At 44.1% G+C, this 25,549-nt stretch overlaps 1 protein-coding gene across 4 annotated transcripts in view; it reads right to left on the bottom strand.

Moving 5' to 3' along the window:
* Nucleotides 1–25,549, bottom strand: part of C16H10orf143 (chromosome 16 C10orf143 homolog) — a 107,334-nt gene that overhangs the window by 63,483 nt on the left and 18,302 nt on the right. Inside the window, exons 2-5 of one of the 4 annotated variants that reach the window (XR_009497883.1) lie at nucleotides 16,357–16,530; nucleotides 16,196–16,258; nucleotides 4,092–4,413; nucleotides 2,555–3,665 (exon numbers count right to left, since the gene is read on the bottom strand). Coding sequence is in view for 3 of the 4 variants with exons in the window: in XM_059899259.1 (XP_059755242.1) it covers nucleotides 3,636–3,665; nucleotides 16,196–16,258; nucleotides 16,357–16,530 (267 nt within the window). In the remaining variant the exon portion in view is untranslated. Of the gene's footprint in view, nucleotides 1–2,554; nucleotides 3,666–4,091; nucleotides 4,414–14,667; nucleotides 15,367–16,195; nucleotides 16,259–16,356; nucleotides 16,531–25,549 lie in introns of those variants that run through there. The other 3 variants (XM_059899259.1, XM_059899260.1, XM_059899257.1) reach the window with 3 other exon arrangements.

The following is a 25,549-nucleotide window of genomic DNA, read 5'->3' as shown; positions in this document are numbered from 1 at the left end:
TGCATGTCCACACAGAAAAGGTTTTATAAGGATACACGCTGAAATGTGAACATTAGTTATCTTTGCGTAGGGATTATAGATGACTTTTTAAAAATATATTTATTTTATTTCTTTATTTGGTTGCACCAGGTCTTAGTTGCAGCAGGCGGGGTCCTTAGTTGCAGCTCCTGGGCTCCTTAGTTTCAACTCGCCAGCTCCTTAGTTGTGGCATGCATGTGGGATCTAGTTCTCCAACCAGGAATTGAACCCGGCCCCCTGCATTGGGAGCGCGCAGTCTTATCCACTGCGCCACCAGGGAAGTCCCTGACTTTTATTTATTTATCTATTTATTTTTTTATAAACTTATTTTATTTATTAATTTTTGGCTGCATTGGGTCTTTGTCGCTGTGCGGGTTTCTCTCTAGTTGCAGTGAGCAGGGGCTACTCTTCGTTGTGACGTGCAGGTTTCTCATTGCGGTGGCTTCTCTTTGTTTCGGAGCACGGGCTCTAGGCACGTGGGCCTCAGTAGTTGTGGCTCACAGGCTCAGTAGTTGTGGCACACGGGCTTAGTTGCTCTGCAGCATGTGGGATATTCCCAGACCAGGGCTCAAACCTGTGTCCCCTGCATCAGGAGCGCAGATTCTTAACCACTGCGCCACCAGGGAAGCCCCCTTTTATATTTATATTTCATTTCAACTCATCTACAATTAAAATTTTTCTTTAGTATGAATTTGAGGTATCATTTTGAAATGCGTTAAAAACAAATTTGAAAATAAACTATATTTTAAAAGGAGGCAAAACAGTTCAAATGATGTTAATAAGTCTTCGATAACCATTTACCATGCTTTTGAATTTTCTGAGAGTTTTGTAATTTGTTCCAAGGTTTAGAAACCATTATAAACTTATTTGGTAAAATGATAAAAGGTATGTGTTGATATTTTTGTCCCTACACAAAAAGCAAACAATGACAGATCATGATTAAGAAGAAATGGAAAATTTAATGGATGTATATTCATGTATATGTATATTTACTACACATACGCAAGTGCCTGGTCTGTTTCCTCAGTGTTCCTCCTCTTTTGACAAGAAGAGAAAGACAAAGCACCTTAAAGGGATAATACAGTTCATGCTCGTCATGGGTGTGTCAAAACCCCATTTCGTGGAATCTGTGCAGGTTTTGCGTGTCGCTAGTCTGTTTTCGTACCTGTTGTGTGGACAAATTGGTATGGCAGGGAGAGGTGGTCCCTGTGCGGGGTCTCCGGGCGGTGGGCCTACCTCCTGCCTGTCACATCCCCTAACATCCCGGCAGAGACAGACAGGCTCCCCGCACACTTGCCTACAGACTTTAAAGCCAGCCCTTCCCCACCAAAGGGCACAGCTAGTGTCAGAGCCATCAAAACGATGGCCTGCTTGTCCCCAGGTGGGGTACCGTGCCACCTTTTAAAACGACGTTTTCCTACAATGATGTGGGAGCATGTTCACTACATAACATTCAGTTAGAAATAAAAAAGAAGTCCACATCCGGAGCGCGGCCCGCCAGCAGGCCGAGGGTGGCCATGCGGGGTGAGGGGGTTTTGTTTTCCTTTCTCTATTTTCTTCTACATGAACAAGTATTATTTTTATAATCATAAAAAAGCCAATTAAGAAAGTTTTACCCAAATGTCATCTCCCTCATCCATTGCAGGCTGCAGGGCCCAAAACGAGGCGGGTTGGGCGGGACAGAAGGGACGATTCCGGAGCCGGGGTGAAGTCAAAGGCCAGGTGGGCGAGGTGGCCTGCAGGACGTGCTGCCAGGCTCTGCAGCGCCAGGGGTCTCTGCTGGGCAAGAGGGCCCGCTGGTGGGCTCTGAGGGGCACAGGGGGGCTCTGGAAGCTAGACCCAGCACACTCTACTGCGGGCCTGTTCTACAGGGACAGAGAACGCGGAGGCCACACCTCCCAGGGGCCCCCATAAGCTCTTCCATGCTGCGTTTTCTCTTTACCATCTAAGAACTGTAGGAATTCGGGATAAAACTGCTGGTTCCCGCACGCTGGCCGGCTTCACTTCACCCCTCTTGTCACGTTCACACTGTGAGGCCTCCTCATACGCGGCTTTTCCAGAGAAGGTCGCCTGCTCTGGCCTCAGAGGGGCCGTGTGGCAGGGCAGGGGACGGACCCTGAGCAGTGGCCAGGCCTCGGTCTCACCCCTGGGTCTCACGTTAACGACAGCCCATGGGTCACCAGACCCTTTCACAGAGGGACTGCGACCGAGACGCTGGTGGCAGCGTGGGGAGGTGAGCCCTGACCCCACGTCCGCCCGACGCTACCCAAGGGCGTCCGTCCTGCGCCAGGCAGGGTGCTGCACAGGGGCTCTTCCCCCCCAGGAAAACTTTCAGTCCATGTAAACGGCTGGGGCGACCACTGTGCTGCTTCAATTACCAAAACACCTAGCTGTGAATATGTGGTCACCTCCTCGCCCCATGAATTTGGGGGAAAAGGAAGAGCTTATACACAAAACAAAATGTTGTCATCTAAGAATTTTCATGTTTTCCATAAAAATTAAGATGTGTATCTCATTTGGAAAAGACAGAAGCAAATTAAAGCTCTTTAAAGATGTATTTTTAAGGCCACAAATGTCAATACTTTCTCTCTCGGCCTTGACTGGTGTTTCCTCAACAAGTCACAGCTCTGCGATCTTGCTCGGGGTTAACTGTCTAGCGGCTCCAAAGATGCTGGGGACAGAAAAGTCAGCTTTCTGTCCTGAACCTGGCAGCGCGTCCAGTGACTGTGGGTAATCCATATCACAGACGGTCGCACTGAGTTCCTTTCTGCCCCGTGTCTTCTTCTGCCCCGTCTTTCCAGTATGAGGTGCCTCCGTGACTACACACGATGGTTTACGGGTCGGGCTCTTCGGGACGTGGATGCTGCGGCCGGTCCCCGGCAGAGCACACGGCCACACGGCTAACGCAGGGCAACATTGCGAGCAAGGGGCTGCGTCTGCCTGGGCAAAGGACCCGAGAGCAAGCCTATGACCCAGTGGCTTCACCGGGACCCGTCTCTAGGTGACAAGGGCATCTCAGGGCGCCTGCAGACCCAGGGGAACAATGCCAGTCTCCACAGTCAGGCCATACACTGAAAACCCAAGAGAAGGTGAGAAATTCCCATTTTAACATAAAGGTGGTCCTGCGCCTGATAAGTTCAGTTGGGGAATCACACAGAACAGACTGGATACTAACATTTACTGAAATTCAGTTTAAGATTATAGAGCGTTTTCAATATAAAAATAAGACTTTTAATTAAAAAAGAGTACATAAGCAGCTCTGGATACATCCACAAAACAATAGAAAAGTATAAAGTGGGGCTACATCTGGATATGGCTCCGTAAGCTATAGGGCTCTCAAACCTCACAGGAAGTTTGATACTGAATTTTTTAAACTTTTAAATAATGCAATTGATCTTCTTCTCAAGCAAGATGCATTTGAAAGGAGGCTTCATGAGGAGTAACATTTGGAGGCTCTTCTGGCTCTGGAGCGGAGGACGGTGGGATTTCCTGACGGGAGGGTACCAGGCGCTATTTGAACAGGTGGGCACACACATCCACCCAGGAGAGGTTTACATTCGCTGGCACATGAGGGTTCGAAACCACAACTGGAATCTTCCTTTTTCAGCTTGCATCTTCTACCAATTCTCCATATGGTTAAAATGTCCCTACAATGATAAAACAGCATGTCATGGGAATTAATTTACCTTGGCTTTACATTCACCAACACAAAGCACTGCATTTAAAACAGCTGAGCTAACACTTATTTCTGTGGTAAGTACATATTTACAGAATATATATAAAATATTATAACTAAGATATTTAAAGCACTTCCTACAGTGCCTGGTACATAGAATGTTCTCAATAAATGTTACTTCTCTTCTCTCCCACAGTTCTATGAGAGGGAAAAAAAAAGAATAAAAATATCATTTATAAATTCATAGTTTTTAAAAATGATGTCTAAATATGGAATATGGATTCAGCACAAAAGCACTGCAGCAGGGGCCAGGGTCTGCAAGTAACCCAGCGTCGGGAGGATCCCCACCCGGGCGCCCGCCCTCCCCGCCCCGGGAGCAGACCTCCTGTCTCCTCACCTTCACCCGCAGAAGTAACTGGGACCACCGGACGGCTGGGGGCAGACCCGTGGCCACACACTGTGCCACCACGAAATGAGAGGTCTTGTCCAGCATCCAAAAACCTTTATCACACTTGCCACTATCCCGGCAAAGAGCAGTGTGGCTCCGTGGCCCCTGGGCAGAGGCTGGCAGGGCACCCCTGCTCTCCAAGGCTGCGCCCTGGTGGCAGAAGGCTCGCTGGGCTGGCTGAGGCCAGGAAGGGAGCGGCGGGCCAGGCGGTGAGGGGACAGAGCAGTCCGGTCCACGATGGCATCCTGTTTCCTGGAAGGCGGGTGCTGCCCTGAGCCACGGGGACCCAACAAGAGAGACTGAGGACTTGCGGTCGGCAAGGGAAGCAGCACCCAAGCTCGTGAACACCCGTTTCACACGGATGGCTCACTGGGGTGATTGCAACGGGATGCTGTGGCTGATGAACCTGACGAGGGGTGGGGAAGGCTTCACACCGTGGACCACGGAGGCACAGCACGACCTTACGAGACGGGAGATGGCACCCCAGGCAGTGAGAACAGCAGGTCAGAGTGTTCCAGAACTGGAGCAGCTGCCTGTGTGACTGAAGCCAGGGTTCATGGTGCACAGAGACAGGGACGGGAGATCTGCCTGGAAGGTCAGGGGAGGTCAGGCTGGGCCAGGCTGCAAAAGGTCCTGAAGACCACGATGAATACAGGGGCTGGATTTGTTCAATGGGCCTGTGTTTCCCAAAACAGTCTCAGAAGCACATGTGTAACAGGCATCCCTTGACAAAAGGATGTTCTAGAGATACCAGGCCGAGCAAAATCAAACTCATCTCTTCACTTGATTCTCGGGACCAACAGTCTAATGTACATCAAACCTCCAAAGGTGGGGAAAGGATGCAGCATTTCCCGAACTTCTCTGGCCGGAAACTCTTGTCAGGAGCCCCTGAGCAGCAGGGCCCCCGGTGGGGAGGTGGGGAAGAGGCCAGACAGAGCATGGAGGCTCTGCGGAGGGGCCGCGGGAGAGGGAGAGGAGGGGACAGGTAAGCAGGCAAAGCTGCAGAGAAGACAGGCCTCTCGGGAGAGAGACTGGGGCTGGGGGCAGGGGCGGGGAGAAGACGAGCAACGCTTTTTAATTAGTTTCATCATCACCGTCGTCAACACCACTATGTGGCTCAAAAAAATTTTTTTTGTTGAAAAGGTCTTCACTGAGATGTCTCATTCCTGCCCCCATCCCCACCCTCCTGGTTGGATGGGGTGTATATGAAGCCATGCTGAAGGCAGAACAAATAGGACTTGGGACAACCGGACGCGTGAGACATAGCAACAAGAGGACCGAGATCTAGAATCTCCCACACAAAGGAACCTGTAGGAACCGCTCATTTAAACCTTCCACCCAATCTCTGTTCCCTGACCCGACTTCAAGTTCCCACGTCACCATGTTCTTCTCCCCACAGTCCAGTTTGTCAATGTCCCTCTCAAAGCCCCTCTCAAAGCTCGGACCCCCAGGGGCACCCACAGAGGACCTGTCCTGTCCCTGATACAGATGTGAGGTCTGACGTCCTCAGACTCCGACACGCCTGGTGGCAGGGACCAGCCACTGGAGGCACGTCTGATGGGGGATGTCTGGGCACTGAGCCCCTGACTGGGGTTCATGCTTTAGAGGGACCCCTCTGGCCGTACCTCTCCATGGATGTTCCCACCCAAAGGCCCTGTCCCCTTCTAGAGCCTATCCTCTGGCTAGGCCAGCCTCTCCTGCAGGTGCATTCTCCTGAGACCACAGCACATCACTAGTGTGATTGCTGCAAGCCTGAAAGATGCCCACGGGGCGGGTGCTTGTTGGAGAGGGGTGTGGAGATGTGGGAGCAGGAACGTGGACGGGGTAGACGTGTCCATGTGCACATGCTCAAGGCCCCTTGTCATGTAGGACAGGGCCTGAGCTGAGGAGGGGGGTGGGCCAGGGGCCAGCTTTCCCTCATTCCACCATGTCCCGGCGTGGCACTCTGAGAAATTCAAGAATTCTATATTTGAACCTGGCCTTCCACCTTGTTAGGAAGGATTATTTGTCTGTATAAGTCTGAAGTAGTGCTGGAGAGCAGAGCACAAACCAAGGAAAAGAAGACTTGATTCCTGCGGTGACGTTTTGCCTCTGTTCCAGATTGTCCCGTAGCTCCCGTGTGTGGAACGTGTCCCAGCCTAATCCGCTAGCACCCTTCTAGGGGGCGGGCATGGCCGACGCGAACAAAGCTTAGTACTTGTCGTTACCCAGTGACAGCGTCTAGTGAGCAGCTCAGAACAGCAACGAGCACACCATGTTTATAAGCAGTCTCCTACTGAATATCTTTAAGGGGATCAAGTTTGGGAAGCAATCCATTTTAGACCAGGGAAAGGATAAGTGGGCAGCACTGAAGTCGGGGGCGGTGGACTAGCGCGAGATGACACCCCATAACCTTCTCCACTCCTCTGAGGCTGAGTCAGGTGCTCACGCTGGGAAGGAAGACGCAGGCCTGAACCCAGGCCCAGGCTTCTGCGCAGGGCGCAGCTCCACCAGCCACGGCAGTGCGACGGGCAGCGCTCTCACCCCAGATGTGCAGGATCAAGAGCTTTGCAGAGGAGCTGTTGTTGAGCTTGCGAGACAAACAGGCAACTTTAAAAATAGGGTATAAGGGGCCTGCGTGCCACAACTCCTGAGCCCGCACCCTGGAGCCCGCATGCCACAACTCCTGAGCCCTCACTCTAGAGACCGCAAGCCACAACTACTGAGCCTGCGCTCTAGAGCCCGTGAGCCACAACTACTGAGCCTGCGCTCTAGAGACCGTGAGCCACAACTCCTGAGCCCTCACACCACAACTCCTGAGCCCACGCCCTGGAGCCCGCGCACCACAACTACTGAGCCCACGCTCTAGAGACCGCAAGCCACAACTACTGAGCCTGCGCTCTAGAGCCCGCGAGCCACAACTACTGAGCCTGCGCTCTAGAGACCGTGAGCCACAACTCCTGAGCCCGTGCACAATTCCTGAGCCCGCGAGCCACAACTCCTGAGCCCACGTGCCACAACTACTGAAGCCCACGCACTTGGAGCCTGTGCCCTGCAACAAGAGAAGCCACCGCAGTGAGAAGCCCACGCACCTCAACGAAGAGCAGCCCCCGCTCGCTGCAACTAGAGAAACCCCGCGCACAGCAACAAAGACCCAACGCAGCCAAAAATAAAGAAATAGGGTATAAGGATGAATGCATACTCTAGGAAAAGTCTTGACTTTAAGACCAAAAAAAAACTGTAGGCACAGCTTTCCTGGACTTCAAAAGCAGGCATTAAGGACAGACTCTCCAAAATACATACAGGCTGTTCTCTTACATAAGTTTGCTTTATCTCAAATTCATTGTCATGGGCTCAGGACGGGACATCCTGGCACCTTGGAGGGGATGCTGACGTCTTAAGAGGCTGCCCTGGAAGGAGCCTCAGGACCTTAAAGAGCCCACTTACCCAGCGCTGCTGCTGCTGCTTTTAAAAAAGATTTTTGTTGCTGTTTTCTTTTTACCTTTTGACCCCCTTCACCAAGTTCTCCCCCCCAACTTCTGGCAACCACCAATCTGTTCTCTGTATCTATGAGCTTGTTTTTTGTGTTTTTTTTTTAAGATTCCACATATAAGAGAGATCATACAATATTTGTATTTTTCTGTTTGACTTATTTCACTTAGCATAATGCCCCGAAGTCCATCCATGTTGTTGTAAATGGCAGGATTTCCTTCTTTTTATGGGTGAATAATATTCCATTGTATGTATAGCACAATTTCTTTAACCACTCATCCATCCTATTTTTGCATGTTTTTCTTATATTCAACAATCTTGTTGAATATTAGTTCTAGTAGTTGATCTGTAGATTTTCTTGGATTTTCTATGTAGATAATAATATCATCAGGAAATAACAATTTAGCTTTTTTCCTTCCCAATTCTTGTTGCCATTGTTTCTTTTTCCTTGTTTAATTGTCTGAGTTAGAAACCCTGGTAAGCAGAAGTGGTGACAGCAAACAAATGTGTTTTTCTCTTCATCAGCAGAAATGCCCACTAAGTGTGAGGATCCTTAAACCTTACCAGGATAAACCCTTCTATTTCTGGTTTTATCATGAGTGTGATTTGGAGTAACTGAACACTGTTTCTGTCTCTATTAAGATGATCATTTGTTTTTGTTTTCCTCCTCCTTTGACCAAACAATGTAGTCATTTTTCTAATGCAAGTCATCCAAGTGTTCCTTCATGTAGGATTTCTTCAAACCTATAAAGCCATCTGGGATGGTAGCTTTTGAAAACATTCCCAAATTATTCCATTGTGATTGGTCTACGTTCTCTCTTCCGGAGTCAGTTTCGGCAAGTGAATTACTATGGGGGGAAGAGAATTCCCATTGCACTGGTCATTCTAGCTCTGAGCCTAGCACAGCCATGTGTTCACACAGGACAGTCCCCTTAGCATTTCAGAGCGTTATTCCAAGGTCTTTGGTGTCTGTTACTAATGGGGGGGGTCTGTTGTCACTCAAATCACTGTTTCCTCATGGATACCAGTCCTTTCTCTCTAGCAGCTCTCCAGAATTCTGTCTAATGTTCTTCAGTTTCACCATGATGGACGTGCACATACGTCACGTCCAACACTCACCAGGACTTCTCAGAAACACAAAAAAGGATAGACAGCAATATAACAAACGCCCATGATCCATCACATAGCTTAAGAGATAAAATATTACAGATAACTGAAACACCCGCCATACCTGAGCCCTCACTCCCTCGGTAGAGATAACCTTCTCATGCTGAACTCAGTCTATCATTCTCAGGAATGTTTTTCTTCTTTTAGTTAATATGTATCCACGTTTTACATGTTGAAAATTATACCTAAATGGTGTCATTTTCTTCTGTAATTTCCTACCTATCCTTCTGTAATTTCCTTTTTTAAGTTCATCCATTCTCACTGTAGTGTATATTTCACTGAATAAATATAGCCAATTCATTTATCCATTCTCCTATTGATGGACGTCTATGTGGTTTCTGGCTTTCTGCTAAGCAAACAACGCTACAATTATTTGGTACACATTTCCCTGGGCAACTCTGAATATGTACCTAGTACTGAAACTTCCAGGCCACAGGGACACCCACCATCACCTTTACTAGACATCTGCTCTCCAAGTCACTGTGCCAGGTTATATTGACTCCAATAAAGTTGACAGACCCTTCAGGTCCACATCTTCACCCACACTTAAATCAGCAGACATTTTTATTTTTGCCACTTTGGTGCTTTAATTGCATGCCCTTAATTATTAGAGAGGTTGAACCTCCACTTAATATTTATTGGCTGACTGGGTTTCCTCTTCTCTGAACTGCCAATTCGTATACTTCACTCATTTATCTGCTACTCTCTGTTTTGTGTGTTGCAAATGTCTTCCCTGCTTTACGGTATCTTCTTAAACAGTGAAGGAGGAATTTTGATATGCAACGTCTTATGTGTGTAGTCAAATATGTTAGTCCTTTCCCTTTGGGTTTATTAGTTATTATAAATCTTCCCAACGTCATAAATATATTCTCCCATACTTTCTACTGAAAGTTTTAAAGGTTTCTTTGTTTCTTTGGGTTTTTTTTTTTTTCCCACATTTAGGTTCTTTACGTTTCCTCCACTTCCCAGAATTGATTTTTGTGTGGGGTAGAGATCCAATTTTATTTTTCCTCATATGTGGATAGCCAATTGTCCTAGCACAATTTATAGAGTAACTGGTCATTCCCAGCTGACTTGTAACACATTGTCTGTAATATATCCGGCCGCCATATATGCACTGGAGCTACATTGCTTGGTCAACTAAAGCTCTCGATTTTATTCACTTGTCTATCTGTCTACCCCTATGCCAGTAACACTGTCTTAATTACTATAGCTTTGTAATATATCTTGACATCTGATTGGTGATCTCTCTCACCTTGTTCTTCTTCAAAACTACTTGGCTACAAACGCCTTTCTTCAATTTTGGGAAATTCTCAGCCATTATTCTTTTCAAATCAGATCTTATCATTATCTTTTTCTCTCCCATATTCTAAATTCCTTCCTTCTGGATTTCCTAATGAAACTTATCACTCTTTCCTCTGACTGCTAATCACACTTTTTATCTCTTTATCTCTCTTGCTGTATTTTGGATGATTTCCCCAGATAAATCTCCTAGTTCACTAATTCTGTCTTCAACTGTGTCTAACCTGAGAATTTTTTTTCACTTCAATGACTGTATCATTCATTTTTAGAAGTTCTTTTTTTTTTAACCTCCCAATTCCTTTTTCATACCATCCTTTTCTGCATCATGGCTCTATTTCTTTTAAAATCATTTTTTAAATTCTTAAAATATTTACCTTTATAGTGAACTTCAGGTTCTTCTATTAATTCAGATTCTTACAGGTTTGTATTCTCCTGTTTGTTAAGAGTTCCTGATGCCACTCCGCTACTCCACCCCCAGCCCTACCACGGCAGATTTGTTCACGTAGTTTATATCATTCTATTGTGGTCTCATGCACAGTGCCAGCTGTTTTCCCTCTGAATCCTGTACGCTCTGGATGGTGGAAGCATCCCTACAGGCGGATTCTGACTTTGCCACTAGCCGAGGCTTTAAGGACTTTAATAGTCTGTGTCTATTTTTATGTTCATGCTTTAACTTTTGCTTTTGTAGCACTGAGACAGAATAAACTTGGAGCCCACACCCATGTATGGCCCGGTATTTTAATTTCTAATCCCCTTTTATGGTATAGGCAGATCTTCAAGGAAAAGAACTTTAGGCAAGGGTCCAAATTCTAGCTCCCACACCTCCACTGGCCAAAGTCTCATCTATCTCTGGACATCAGCATTCTAGCCCCCATGCCCTGGGCCCATTCTAGGACCAAACCCAACAAAGGCCAAGACCTAACAACAGCCACAAAGGAATATGTTTGTATCCACTGCTCTGCTTCTCTCTTCACTTATTATATAATTAACTATGTATCTAATGTTTTTATCTGTAGCAGGAAGGGATACATTTGCATTAGCTTAGTCTAACATGCTTGTAGGAAATCTAAATTGCATTTTTCTTAAAACACTATCTTTTCTGTAAAAATCCATTTCACCGTCTCCTCATAGTATAACATTTTATTCCTAGAGAAAGAAGGTTTAGTTTTGTTCTTCTAGTCACCTGAAGGCTATCTGCTCCTTCAGAGCCTGGAAATGATCTCAACAACATAGGTAAAAAATTTTTAAACTATTTTTCTGGCATCCATATTCAGAGAAAGCATTTACTATCAGAAGTTATATCCAAAGATTCTGTCAGCAGGTCTATTCAAACTCATCTATTTTGGGATTCATGTCTGGCTACACTGACACAGCCAAGCTCCTCTCTTGGCCGGCTTGTTCTTCCACCGTTTGAATAATTCAGCCCTACGTCTCAGCCAAGAAGCTCTCACTGTGTCTGGGAATGACATCCGCGAAGACCCTCCGCCTCGCGCCGTGCTGCTCAGAGGGGTTAGAGCAGGTCGTCACTGTGCACAGTCCGGGAGTGCTGCTGCCACACGGGTTATGAGCACAGGACCAGCCAGGAGAGCGGGAAGAGGAGAGGGCTGCGGTGTGGGTCCTGGGGCCGCCACCTCCCCATCAGCCACGGTGCATGGTGGGCCAGTCACTTAACCCCTGTGGACCTCATTTTCCTTACCTGTAAGGTGACAGGGTTAGACCGGTGGCCTCTGGGGTCCCTGACAGACCTCGGGGAAAATGCACAGAGTGCAGTTTGACTCCTACAGAATGATCAATGAAATTCCCGTTGACCCCTCTATGACTGTGTTTCCTTCTCTCAGGACGTAAGAGTAAAGGACTCACGAGGAGTAACTGTTGCTGAAACAGGACACAAAGAGCAACCCGCTGCACACAGATCTGTCTTCACCTACAGCCCAGTGTTACATTCTCATCCCTGGCCCTTGCTCCTGCCTGACACTCGGGCCCAGGAGAAAGAGAGAATCCTGTTTACACCAGCTTCTGGGTCCATTCCATTTCAGTGCAGTATTTACAGATGCTACAGATGTAGGAAGCAGTGGCTAATAAGACAGATAGGTAAATAAAATAAGGCAAATATTTTAAAGGTCATCCATTTGGAGATAAGAAGTAGTACAAGGAAAAAAATGTATCCATTCAGAATCAGAATCATCATCCCTGGGCTCCTCCTGCCATCCCTACAGGGAAAACGGAGCCCAGACAACAGCTGGGACGTGCCCCCCCACCCCCACCACCGCGCCTACTCTCATGTTGCCCACCTCTCTTCTTCCCCTCCCCCAACACCACTGTCCGGCAAAGGATTTCCACGTCAAAAAGTGAGTAACATCGAAGCTTATTAAGGCTGCTCCCTTAGTATTTGCCCTCAACACTGACGAACAGGCTGCTATCCAAAATCAATTTGTTGGGGATTGGGAGCAGGGGGGTGGTCCACAATACCAAAAACATCATGTTTTGCATGTTGGCTTTTATGTGGCAATTCACTACCAGCCTGGGTTAAAAACCCAATAACCCGAGATAAATGGAAGCAAAGGAGTACCAGTGATGTGCAATATAAAAGGCCTACCTCGTCCACTTAGCGCCCAGGCTCTCTACTCCGTGGGCACTCCTAAATGCTGCACCTGCTGGGCACCCAAGGCCCACAGGCCTACATTTAAGACTGCAAGGCTTTTGTTTTCAGGAGGATTTGCCCACTCCTTCGATGATTAGCCCAGGCGGGGTCCAGTCAGAAAAGGGAAATCAATCTAGGTATTTCATACAGAGGGATGTGGGATTCAACTTCACAAGTGATGGAGGACAAGAGAAGCCACACAGGGGAAGGGAGGCAAATATTCCCCCAGTAGAAGCCCCACCCTCCTGCAGGCTGGGAGGACAAAGGGAGGAGACGGTGTGACTGCAGAGCCCTGGAGCTGGCTGGCTCCACCCAGCAGGAGCTGGGACCGCGGAGGGAGGGGCTGAGAGGCTGCCTCGGGCGGGGCAGGGGGAGGGAGCCATGCCCTGGGAGATGCAGGGGAGACGAGCACGGTGAACGGAGCTGAGAGAAAACGGACAAGTGACCGTCACGCGGACCCAATAAAGTCTGAAGGTGGCCCCTTCCCTGAGGAGCTGTAGAGCATCAGTGGCCAGGTACCATTCAGAAAACGGGGTGCTGAGGACACAGCACTTCCCCCCGGCGAACACCTTCACTCTGTTCTTCCTGTAGTTTCCTGCCTGATAATGCCCACCCCCTTTCACGCATCTTCCTTTCCTAATCACGGAGACCTCTCACAGCCTCACTAGGTCTCATTTAATGGGTAGAATCTCCAAGAAGAGCGTGATTTCCATGGCACACTTGGCTGCCACGGACCCCTGTGCCAGGCGGGCTGAGCTGACCGAGGAAGGAAGCGGGCCGCAAGGCGCAGCCCGGCCTCGGGACCACTCGTGGAAGGAAAGGAGCCTGCGAGAGACGGCGACCATCACCCTGCTCCTGGCCTTGCAGCCTGCACGGTGCACAGCAGCGAGGGCGGCCCGCCCCGGGGTGGGGGGTGGGCACCTCCCATGACATAACACCCCGTCCCACCGCCTCCGTTGGGGATGGCGTCACCCCAGTTGTCCGTGGCATGAGCAGGGTGACAGGGTGGAGAGGGGCTCTTTCTAGGTAATAACTTGTACCAGGAGATGAAGCGGGCCAGTGATCACCCCACGACACCGTCAGCAACGACTGAATCAGTCACCCCGCGACGGCGAGCTGGGACAGAGCAACCAGGAGACCCGCGTGCCGCCTGGAAAATGGGCTTGAGAAGGTCTGCAGAAAACGTCCTTGCGTACGTGAGCAATCAGGAAAAGCTTCTCGGGAGAAAGACAACAGGAGCTCAGGCAGCCAGCTGAGACACAGCCACGTGAGAATCCAGAGCAGAACCCATCGGGTCAGCTGATACCCCGCTGAGGTCAGAAATACACCAGAGAACTGGGATGTAAAGGAGGTTTTCAGGCATAAGCACCAAACAAGCTGAGAGACACAGGTAAGTTTCCCGTTAGGGATTCCACACAAACTCCCCAACATAACCTCTGCGTCTCTTTGAACCAAGGTCGCCATCCCGGGTCAGCTATGGGAACTGTGGGCCAGGACGGGGCGGGCTTGCGTGTGAAGTGGGGGGCACACTTGTGAATGGAGCTGTGTGTTTAATAAAGTCTTCTGAAATTTGGAATTGCTGCCCATCGGTGATTTACCGTTAAGCACTTCTCCCTGGGATCTTGCATTTCTAAAAATACTATTTGCTTTTTATTTAACACTGAGCCTTTTGATGTTCTAGAATACAAAAATAGTGTCTTATTATTTTAAAAGCTTAAGAGAGAAACTAGCCATATTATTAGAAAAAGAAGATATATGCAGCTATAGTCTGTTCAAATATCAAGAGGTGTGACTTTTCAAATTCACATTTCAATCTTTATTTACATAAGACTTTTAGAAGTAGTGGGTGTAAATATTAAATCACCCAAGCTTGGGTGAAATTTTATTGAGAATAACTACAAATAAAGGGAAACTGATTTTTTAAAGTCAGTTTCTGAAATTTAGATGAAAAGAATATCGAGCATTAACGAAAAAATGATATATTTACATATCAATATAGGTTTTCTGTGCGCAGATTCATCTCCTAGGAAACATACAGAGGCAAGCTTGGGGAATTACAAAGGAAGGAAAACCCTAATCAAATAGGTACTGTTGTTCAAACAGAACATTAGCTTAAATGATCCAATCAGGTGCTTGGGCCAAATTTTTTTTTCTTTAAGCCGTTCGTGCCAGAAGACGACCTCTCAGAGCATGAAGAATCCACATTACGTTCCAACTGTTTGCCCAACAGATGGGGGATTTGAAAGATACATTCCATGGAAATGGGGTAAGAACAAGGAAGGTCCTGGTTAGTCACCAGCATTAATGCAATCTACCCATAATGGGGTCATATTATTTACTCGAAATCCAGGGCATGTTTGGCAGTTACAGTGAATCAACCGAAATACAGTAAGTTCAAGTTGCTGTATCTTTGATTTCACCATTGTTCAGGATTACACCACAAAACGCAATATAACCTGCGGAAAGTTCCCGGAAGATAGAGGACAAAAAGTAGAGAAGCACATTGGGGCAGGTCTGCCACCAACCTTTGTCTTCATATTTGTCTGATGACGTCACAGAGTCAGAGGTTCGCGTGGGTGATAAGTGACACAGTTCTAGGCCTCAGTTTAAAACAGTCATTGCCTCTCACTATAAAACAGTCGCCTGCAATGCAGCACGAGAAGACTATAGTTTACTGACTCAGTCTTTTGCTTATCAAAAACAGCAATGTGTTTCTCTAAAGATCTTTAGGGGGCAATCCTGAAAATACTCACACAGACACACACACACACAGACACTCTTGGTTTCTATGTGGAAATTAAACACAATTCTATCTTACTGCAATATGAAGACTGCAAATTTAAAATTAAAAACAAAAAACAAAAACCAAGAATTACAGCGGTTTCAAACTTATTAACTTGTTTTTAGAACAAGTTCAGAATTAGTAACAAGGGTATCATGATGCTAACGCACATTACGAATTTCTGCCCAGCACAGGAGACTGAGACTCTGACTCTGGTCACGTCAAGACCTCCCTTTACTTTGAATTAATGGTGTGAATACTGTGTTTCTCCTTCTGAAATCTGTGGTTTGTGTGAAGTTTATGCAAACATGAAAGAAAAGCTTAAAGAGGGAAAAGAGAAAAAACAACGTTGATTCCTATTTTGATAAGTAAATGAGGTTAGGACTTCTCTCTAAGATGTACTCAAATAACCTCTATTTTAACCATATCCAGAGACCTGTTCCCTTCCCTGAACCCTGTGTTTTAGAAAGAATTTAAAATGTATATTCAATTTCTATTTCCAGTCTGAAGCTGGAAACAAATTAGTTTGCAGCTGGGTAGAATGCTAAGAAAAGCTTATCTGCACCTTTTTACTCACATCCTTCATTCCTTAGAAACGTAACTGCTGTTTTTATGAACTTTGTTTTATGGATCTAATATTTAAGGCCAAGTCTAGCTTTTATGTCGCAGCAAGAAGGTTAATGCACTTACAGACTCCCCCGCAATGCATCTTGGGCAAGGCTGGGCCCAGCTCTTTCCACCGTCCTGAGGAACCTATTTAACAAATCACAGCCACAGGTGAATCAGAACAGTGGTTATTTACACCTTTCATTAGACATTTAAAGGCTGGTTTGGTGGGAGCAGAAACCTACCCCCACGCTTGGTCGCCCCTGGCCACCGTCTGGCCTCGGTGCAGGGAGGTGGCCTCTGGGCTGGGCATCTGGTGACTCGGGCTCCTTACTGCCCCAGGATGCAGACACGCGCACCTTCACCTGGGGGCAGCCCCACTCCTGCGCCGCTGCTTCTAATCTCCTGCATGCCCGTTTCTGCAACAAACAAAATCTCACTTGAGATGGCCTCATAAAGCACACAACACTCTAATTGAATTTGCTTTCTGAGAACCTCAGCTGCAAAGACAGACCCCTGTGGAGCTGGGAAAGTTTATAGGACATTTGAGGAGATGACTTTAAACACCATCAATTACACTTAACCTCATTATTTCTAGCATTGTCTGATATTTACTTAGCTTTACGGATTTAAAAGTCATTTTAAACAATTTTGGCCGAAACTCTTGTAATAAACTATTGTGACTGGTTTATTGATATTGAAAATGTACAAAACCTATAAATTTTGTTCAAGAAACTAGTTATACGCTTCAATACATTTTGCCTGGTATCAAGGCAAATACTTTCTTAATATAATATGAATAATTCACATGTGGATAATTCTTTGTCTTACTGACACTGAAGAGCAAACTAATTTTATTTATTTCAAAAGTTGCACACACAGCCCATAACTGATAACCTTTGGGAAAGTCAGCATTTGGCTTTTGCTTCCCCATAAACTAAAGATGAATTACAAAAGCAATCCTCCAAAGCTAAAGGAAAACGGTTCACTCTCTAAGTGCGAAGACTGTGTACTTTGCGGGGTAACGATGTTTTCAGTGACACAGAGCTGAGGGTCAGGAGGCCGCTGCAGAGGGTCAGGAGGTCCACCCCTTGCCAGCGCCAGCATTCCGTCCTGGGTCCCTGGGCCAGAGGGCGGCCCCGCTGGTGGACAGCTCCCACCTGAGTCAGAAAACACCCCGGTACCCGGGCAACCCACACACCCTCTTCGGTCACTGGCAAACCATCGTCATGACTGGTGCCAAATCTGTTCATTATCTGTCCTATTATTTATTTATGGTTTTCTAAATTGACTTTTTTTACTTAATGGATTTATCTAATGTATTGATAGAAACCGCCTATCATGGGTTTAGAGTGCTAGTTTTACTCTTCCCTAACATGCCTTAAAACAGATACCTGAGGATGAAAATGGAAAACGCTGACCTGAGCCCCTTAAACCACTGAGAATCACGTCCTGGGGTAAATAAAGTGTGGAATCCAGGCGGCTGAGACAAGGGCAGAGGCAGTCACCCCCCCGCCTACAGTTCTTCCTGAACACCGGGAAATACAGAAAGGTCACAGTCACTTCTGCACTGAACCACACCCTGGGCACAACCTGAAATCAGAGGACACTGACACCTGAGAACACGGCCAGTGAGAATGAAAAGCCACCAAACCCCAGTGCGGGGTCCCCTCTACTCCAGCCCACACCCCCAGCGTGGCTCCACGCTGAGCAAGGGCAGAAGCAGAAGCTGTGAGCTGGACGGAGTGGGGACGCCAGTGAGGGTGTGAGTGATCTGCCCCCGGAAAGCCCACCCAGACACGGCAGACGGAGCCCCGGAGCACAGACTCGGGGCAGGGCCTCCAAAGTCCACACTGTGGAAACAGACAGACACCACTTAAAGAGGCTCTCCTCCAAACTCACAGCTCCTGAGAGGGAAACAGGCAAATGAGTTGGGGGAGTGCCCCTTGGGTGCTGGGTGGTGAAAATGAGAAGGAGAAAGAGGGGAAGTTAGGGTCCTGCAAGCAAGGAGGACCATAATACCAGGAGCCTCACGCCCTCCCCTGTCCATCACCAAAACAGACAGACAGACAGACACCTGCTACACCTGGACTCAGCCAAATCAACAGAAGAACTGCCATTAGACCAGCAATCTTTACAAAACACCCAATAACATAAAAATTCCTCCTGAAAAACAACCAGGAATCAAAAGAAGATTGTAATTCAAACAGTCTAAAAACATACTTAAACGCTCAAACATTTGAAGATACGAAAAACCACCTTGAATTAGAAATGTAAAATGTAAAAACAGAAAGGGACAAAAGCAGGGAGAAACCAAGAGAGACTTGACTGAGTTCAGGAAAAGTAATGGAAGGAAAAAGCACAATTATCTCAGAAATGAGGAATAAATTATAAAATGCACTAAGGAGAATAAATTCAAGTGAAAATTAATAAAAGGCACCAAAGAAGGACAGGAGCACAACCAAGAGAAGGAAAATAACATAAAGAAAAAAAAAAAAGGGAGGAAAGGAAGCAGTGAAATGGAAGACAAAGAAGGAATAACGTTCATAAATCAGAGTTCCGAAAAGAGGAAAACAAAATAATGGAGCAAAGCTAATGTTTAAAACTGTAACCTAAGAAAACTTCCCCAAAACAAAAAAAATGACTGAATCTTAAAATGAAAAGGCTCACAGGGCACCTGGGAAAATTATCCCAGAATGATCAACGCTGAGATATATCCTAATAAAACTAGGAGATTTCAAAGATAAAGATAAAATCCTCAAGGCCCCTGGGCATGCAGATCAATGAAAGTGCAAAGGAACTGGACTGGCATCAGGTTTTTCAAAACCAACATACAAGTAAGACGACAATGGAGAAACATTCTTTTCAATCTCAATGAAAGAAAATAAGAATTTTAAATCCAGCAAGCTGTCCTTCAAATATCAAGATTACAGAAAAAGAGTTTCAACATAGATGAATTTAGAGAATACTACACCCATCAGCCCTTCCTGAGGATTCTATGTGAAGGTAAGCTTTATCTCACCAAGTGATGACTGGGAAAATTCCAGCATAAGCATTTTTTGTAAGCATTTGAAAGGATTTAGATGTACATCTAAGACTAAATTTAAAATAAAGGTGGGATTAGGTCAAAAGACTAATGTGCAAATATTACATACTCTGACAAAGCAGAAATAATTCAACTAAAATATGAGAAACAAAGGGGGAGGGAAAGAGGAAAAATTCTGACTGTGTATAGGCCAATATTGTATAAGTGACAGGAGCATATTAAACGATACTGGGAAAAAATTGATAAATCAGACAGTAAAGAGTTAAATGATAAAACCGATTACTAAGGACATTAAAATAGGTTTAAATACAAAAGTAATCACTAGAAAATACAAATTCTCCTAAATCCAAAATAAAAAATCTCAATAAAAAAGCAAAGAATACAGATTGCATACAGAAATAGCAAATATAAGAAAATATACATAATTATGGAATATTATGATAGAGTTGCACGCAAATAAATCAGTCACGTCAATATTAATGAGCTTAACTCACCTATTTTTAAAGAAAGGTTTTAAATTTGGTTCACAGAACAAGACCCAATTATATGCTGTATACAAGAGGCACACCTAAAATAAAATGATTTTGAAAGGCTAAAAATAAAAAGAATGGACAAGCATATACCGGCAAATGAAAACAGAAAGAAGGAATAGACCAAGTAGATTTCAAGCCACAAAGCATTAAATACAACAGAGGACATATTTAATGCTAAAAGCCATAGTTCACAATGAAGACTTAATGCTCATGAACATCTATGCACCAAACAATATAACCACCACCTTTACGAAGCAAAGACTATACAGAGATACAAGAAGACAAAATCATGCTAATCATAGGAGACTTAATACACCATCCTCAGTACAAGGCAGAGCAAGGGTTCCAGAAAGTAAGAAGAAGACAGAAGATCTAAATGGCGTTCTCAATCAAGGTAGATCTTATGGATATGTACTGAACTTCATACCCTGATAACACAGAATCACATTCTTCTCAAGAATCTACAGCACATTCACAACAACTGATCATATATTAGGTCACAAAGGAAACATCAATAATTTCCATGAGGTAGAAATATTGAAAACAACACTTTCTGATCACAATGCAATAAATCTATACATTATTAACAAAAACAAAAAACAGAAACGCACATCCACCTGGATATTTTAAAACCTGATTATTGACTCCCAGATGAAAGAGGAAATATAACCTGAAAGCACAGAATTAAAAAAATAATTACAAGGAAAACACTACCTATCAGAATCTATGCAATGGATTTAAAGCAGTTATCAGAGAAAAATTCATTATACTAACATGTTACCAATAAAAATGAAAGAATAAAATTAATGAATTAATAAAATCTCAGCTCATAAAAACTAGAAAAAGAACAACACAGTAACCCAAAAGAAAACACAAGGAAGGAAATAATGGAAGGAAAAGCTGATTAATGAAGTAGAGGTTTTTCCATCGAAAAATAGTAGCTCTAAATCCTGGGGATTTGGGGGTGGGGAGAGAGGAATTAACAAAACAGACAATCCACTGGCTAACTTAACCAAGAAAAAAAGGGGAGAAAGCACAAATACAGAAAATAAGAAATGACACAAGGGAAATAAAATGAAACACAAGAGATTTTAAAAATCGTAAGAGACTATTTTGCAGATCTCTATGCAAATGAAATTGAAAATGTAGACAAAATGGATAACTTCCTAAGAAAATTCAGATGACAAAACCTGACCCCATCAGAGATAGGAAGCTTAAACAGATGACTGCTGTAGAAAAAAAACCAGAAAGGGTTATGAGCAAGTACCCCACAAGAAGCACCAGGACCAGCCGGTTCCACAGGGGAATTCCACTAAACTTTCAAAGATCAGATCATTCCGGTGCACTACACAGAAATTATTCCAGAGCACCGAGAAGGAAGGAAACTTTCCAACTCCTTTTAAGAAGCGTGTATAACTCTGATAAATCAGATAAACAGAACAAAGAAAGAAAACTGCAGACCAGTATCACTCATGAATATCAATGCAAAAATATTACATAAAATATTAACAAATAGAATTAAATATCACATTAAGCAATCACATATCATGACCAAGTAGGATATTTTTCTAAAAACGAAAGTTGGGTTCAGTATTAGGAAATCCATTAATATCATTCACTGTATTAATAAAGCTAAGGAAAAAATAATATTATCTCCATGGATGCTGAAAAATCCTTTGACAAAATTAAAACCCATTTATAAAAGCTAAAGAAAATAGTAATTGAGTGTTATATTCTTAACAAGAAAAAATATACATAGCTTAATCCTAAAGCCAGTATCTTATTTATTGGGAAAAGACTAGCAGCATTTCCACTAAGATCAGTAACAAAGCAAGAATGCCCCGTCTCCACTTCGGTTCACCATTGTCCTAGAGGTATTATGTTACCCAGTAGGGTTACAGAATGGCCATCATCAAAAAGTCTACAAATAACAAATGCTGGAGGGGGTGTAGAGAAAAGGAAACCCTTGTACACTGTTGGTGGGAATGTAAATTGGTACAGCCACTATGGAAAACATTATGGAGGTACCTTAAAAAAATAAAAAGAGAACTACCCTATGACCCAGCAACTCCACTCATGGGTATATATCTGGAAAAAATGAAAACTCAAATTCAAAAAGATACACGCACCGAGGGCTTCCTTGCTGGCGCAGTGGTTGAGAATCTGCCTGCCAATGCAGGGGACACGGGTTCAAGCCCTGGTCTGGGAAGATCCCACATGCCGCGGAGCAACTGGGCCCGTGAGCCACAACTACTGAGCCTGCGCGTCTGGAGCCTGTGCTCCGCAACAAGAGAGGCCGCGACAGTGAGAGGCCTGCGCACCGCGATGAAGAGTGGCCCCCGCTTGCCACAACTAGAGAAAGCCCTCGTACAGAAACGAAGACCCAACACAGCCAAAAATAAATAAATAAATATATAATAAAAATAAGTAAATTAAAAAAAAAAAAAAAAAAAAAAAGATACACGCACCGCAATGTTCACAGCACCACATTTACGATAGCCAAGACATGGAAAGCAACCCAAGTGCCCATCAACAGACGACTGACGTAAGAAGATGTGGTGTATATGCACAATGGAATATTACTCAGCCATAAAAATATCAAAATATTGCCATTTGTAGGAACACGGATGGACCTAGAGAATATTATGCTTAGTAAAGTAAGTCAGACAGAGAAAGACGGATACTGTATGACCTCACTTATATGTGGAAACTAAAAAAATATTACAAATGAATCTATATACAAAACAGAAACAGACCCACCAGATATAGAAAACAAATTACCAAAGGGGGGGGGGAAGTAGGAGTACTGGATTAACAGACACACACTACTGTGCTTAAAATAGATAAGCAACAAGGATTTACTGTATAGCACAAGATATTATACCCAATATCTTGTAATAACCTATAAAAGAATACAATCTGAAAAAAAAAATTTCACAAGTACACCTGAAACTAACACGATATTGTAAATCAACTATACTTCAACGAGAAAAAGGGGGGGAGGTAGTACTGGTGATAAACAGACAAACAGACCAATGGGACAGAAGTTCAGAAAGAAACCTGAATGTGTATGAAAATCTGGCATCTCAAGCCAGTGGGATAAAGATGGACTCTTTAATACATGGTGCTGGGACAACCAGGCAGCCATTTGGAAAAAGATAAAATACAATCTGTATCTCATACCATATACAAAAATAAACCTCAAATGGATTAGGGAGCTAAATATAAAAAAGAAAAGAAACTATAATTCCTAGAAGAAAATGCGAATAGATGCTTCTTGAACCTTGGTGTAGGGAAAGACCTTCTAACTATGACTCAAAATCCAGAGGAACAAAACAAAACTTGATAAATTTGACTATATAAAAATAAAAATGTCTGCAGGGCAAAACAAAACAAAACCCTAAACAAAGTAAAGAGAAACTACAAGTTGGAGGGAAATATTTGCAGCACACACCACAAGAGAAGAGCTAATAACCCTGAAACTCTCATAAAAATTGAGGGACAAAGAACCAGAAACCCAAGAGAAAAATAAGAAAAAAAGACATGAACAGACAACTGATGAACAAAGTTATAAAAATGGCCTCCAAACATGGGAAAAGCTCAAACTCACTTATATTTACAGAAGCGAAAATTAAGACAATATCAAGATACCACTGTCATCTATCAGGCTGGCAAAATTTTTAAAGTGTGATGCAGCCTCTGTTGGTGAGGCTGTAGGAAACAGGCACATTGCTGATGGGAATGCAAACTCTGCAGGGAAATTTGGCATGTATGTAACAAAGCCCGTCCACACTTTTTAACTCAGAAACTACACCTCTAGGAATCTACCCTCCAGGCACAGCAACAACGGTGTGAAAAGTAAACACTGCACAGGGTTATTCATGGCAGCACTGGTTAAAGCACCAGGTATTGGAAACAACCTAGATGGAGAGTGGTTGGACAAACATGGTACTCTCCAGGCAGTGGAGCACCATGCAGCGGTAAAAAGGAGGAGGGTCCCTGGCTTGCAGTGATTTCCATGATATATCGTGAAGTAAAAAGACAAACTGCAAAAGAATGTCTATAATCTGCTATCCTGCATGTAAGAAAGAAGGGGATATAAGACATTATACACCTCTCTGCTCATCTGTGCAAAAGAAATACTGGGAGGATATATCAGAAGCTGAAGAGAGTGGGTGGGAAAGGGCTGGCCCGAAGGGGGCTGGCACCGGGGATGAGGCGGGAGCCCCACCCTGCTGAGCTTGTTCTTGGGTAGCTCTGAGTCTTAGAACCGTAGTAACATTTCATGTGCCCAAACAATAAGTTTGAAATTTAAATCAACCAGCATGTCAGGGAGAGGGGACCCAAATGGAACACAAACAATAACAAATGAACAGAACTGTATTACAAAAGAATAACATAGCCACTGAAGAACCGAACCATCCTGAGTAAGCCTGGAAAATACTATTCTGAGTAGAAACTTAAAAGGCTAATGACAGACAAAAAGAGCCCATTAGAAATTATGGAAATGAAAAGTATAGTTATGGAAAAACTCAGTAGATCACTAAACAGTGAGTCACTGATGAAAAATAACTAATCAACTATGAGACAGAACCAAAAAAATTACCTGGACCGCAGCACAGAGTCAGAGACACAAAAAACTATGAAAACCAGTAAAGAAGAATGAAGGTAGATTGAGAAGATCCAACACACATACATCCTCCAGATTTGGAGGGTTAAAATAAATAAATGATAGTGAGGCAATATTTGAACTAATGACAGAATTTTTCAGAACCAAGGCATGAAATGAATTAGATTTGAAAATCCAACCAAACACCACACAGGATTGACAGAAAAAGAACCCATATCCAGACATATCACAACGCAACTGCAGAACATCAAGGATAAAGAGAAAAGCAAAGAGGCCACCTCTTTAAAAGTACCTCCTTCAAAGTAAAGAGACTGTATGCAATTACTGACTCTAGTTAGTAAATCTGTTTCTCGCAGGGTTACCAGTTTTGAAGCTTTATTGGCATACTAGGATTGAATAAATAAGTAAATATATTGTCAATAATGAGAGCCAGGTTTCTACTATTGAAGAAAAATTACAAATAAAGAAAGGGAGAAGGCTACAATGAACCCAGGGGTGCTGGATTAGAAATGGAATTATTAGTATGAATGCACGGTTTTTAATACATATCCAGATAGAGATACAGAAATATACATAGATGTGTGTATATATATGTAAATATATATACATTTACACACATATATAAAATATGTATTTTATAATGTATACATTATAAATATGTATATAACATATACATTTCCTAGCTATGTCTGCTGAGAACAATGGCATCCTAGCAGCAAGACTACACCTAAGCCCCTAGATACTGGTTTCTAAATATCATTCTCCCATTAAAGGAATCTGGGCTCCATGGAAAGTGGTTGATTCAGGGATGGAGCAAGGAAAATATAAGCTGAGCCTTAAACATTTTCTGGCACCCAAAATAAGAAAGAGTTGGGTTGTTTTTAAAGGCCAAGGGCACATCAAAAAAAAATAGCACCAACCTGAAGGAGTTCCTAATGGCCAAAGCTGAAACAGCTCAAGCAATAAAATAAATAACAATAGCAGTGGATTGTAATCCACAGAATAAATACCCATGAGGCTAACCAAAACATAAATAATTGAATAATTGGGGGAGAAAGGATAGTTCTTCCTTGCAGATGAATTCTAATTAATAAGTGTAAAATGAATGAGGGAAAGACAAAATCATCATTAAATTATACCACAGTGAAAAATATTTCAGGCAAGATTTACTAATAGATGCTAAATCAGTAGGCAAAGGTTTAAGGAGAAGTAGGATATGGCACAGTCTC

Source organism: Balaenoptera ricei, chromosome 16 (genome assembly GCF_028023285.1).
Source record: "Balaenoptera ricei isolate mBalRic1 chromosome 16, mBalRic1.hap2, whole genome shotgun sequence".
Lineage (NCBI taxonomy): Eukaryota > Metazoa > Chordata > Mammalia > Artiodactyla > Balaenopteridae > Balaenoptera > Balaenoptera ricei.
This window is presented reverse-complemented; position numbering and strand designations above follow the sequence as displayed.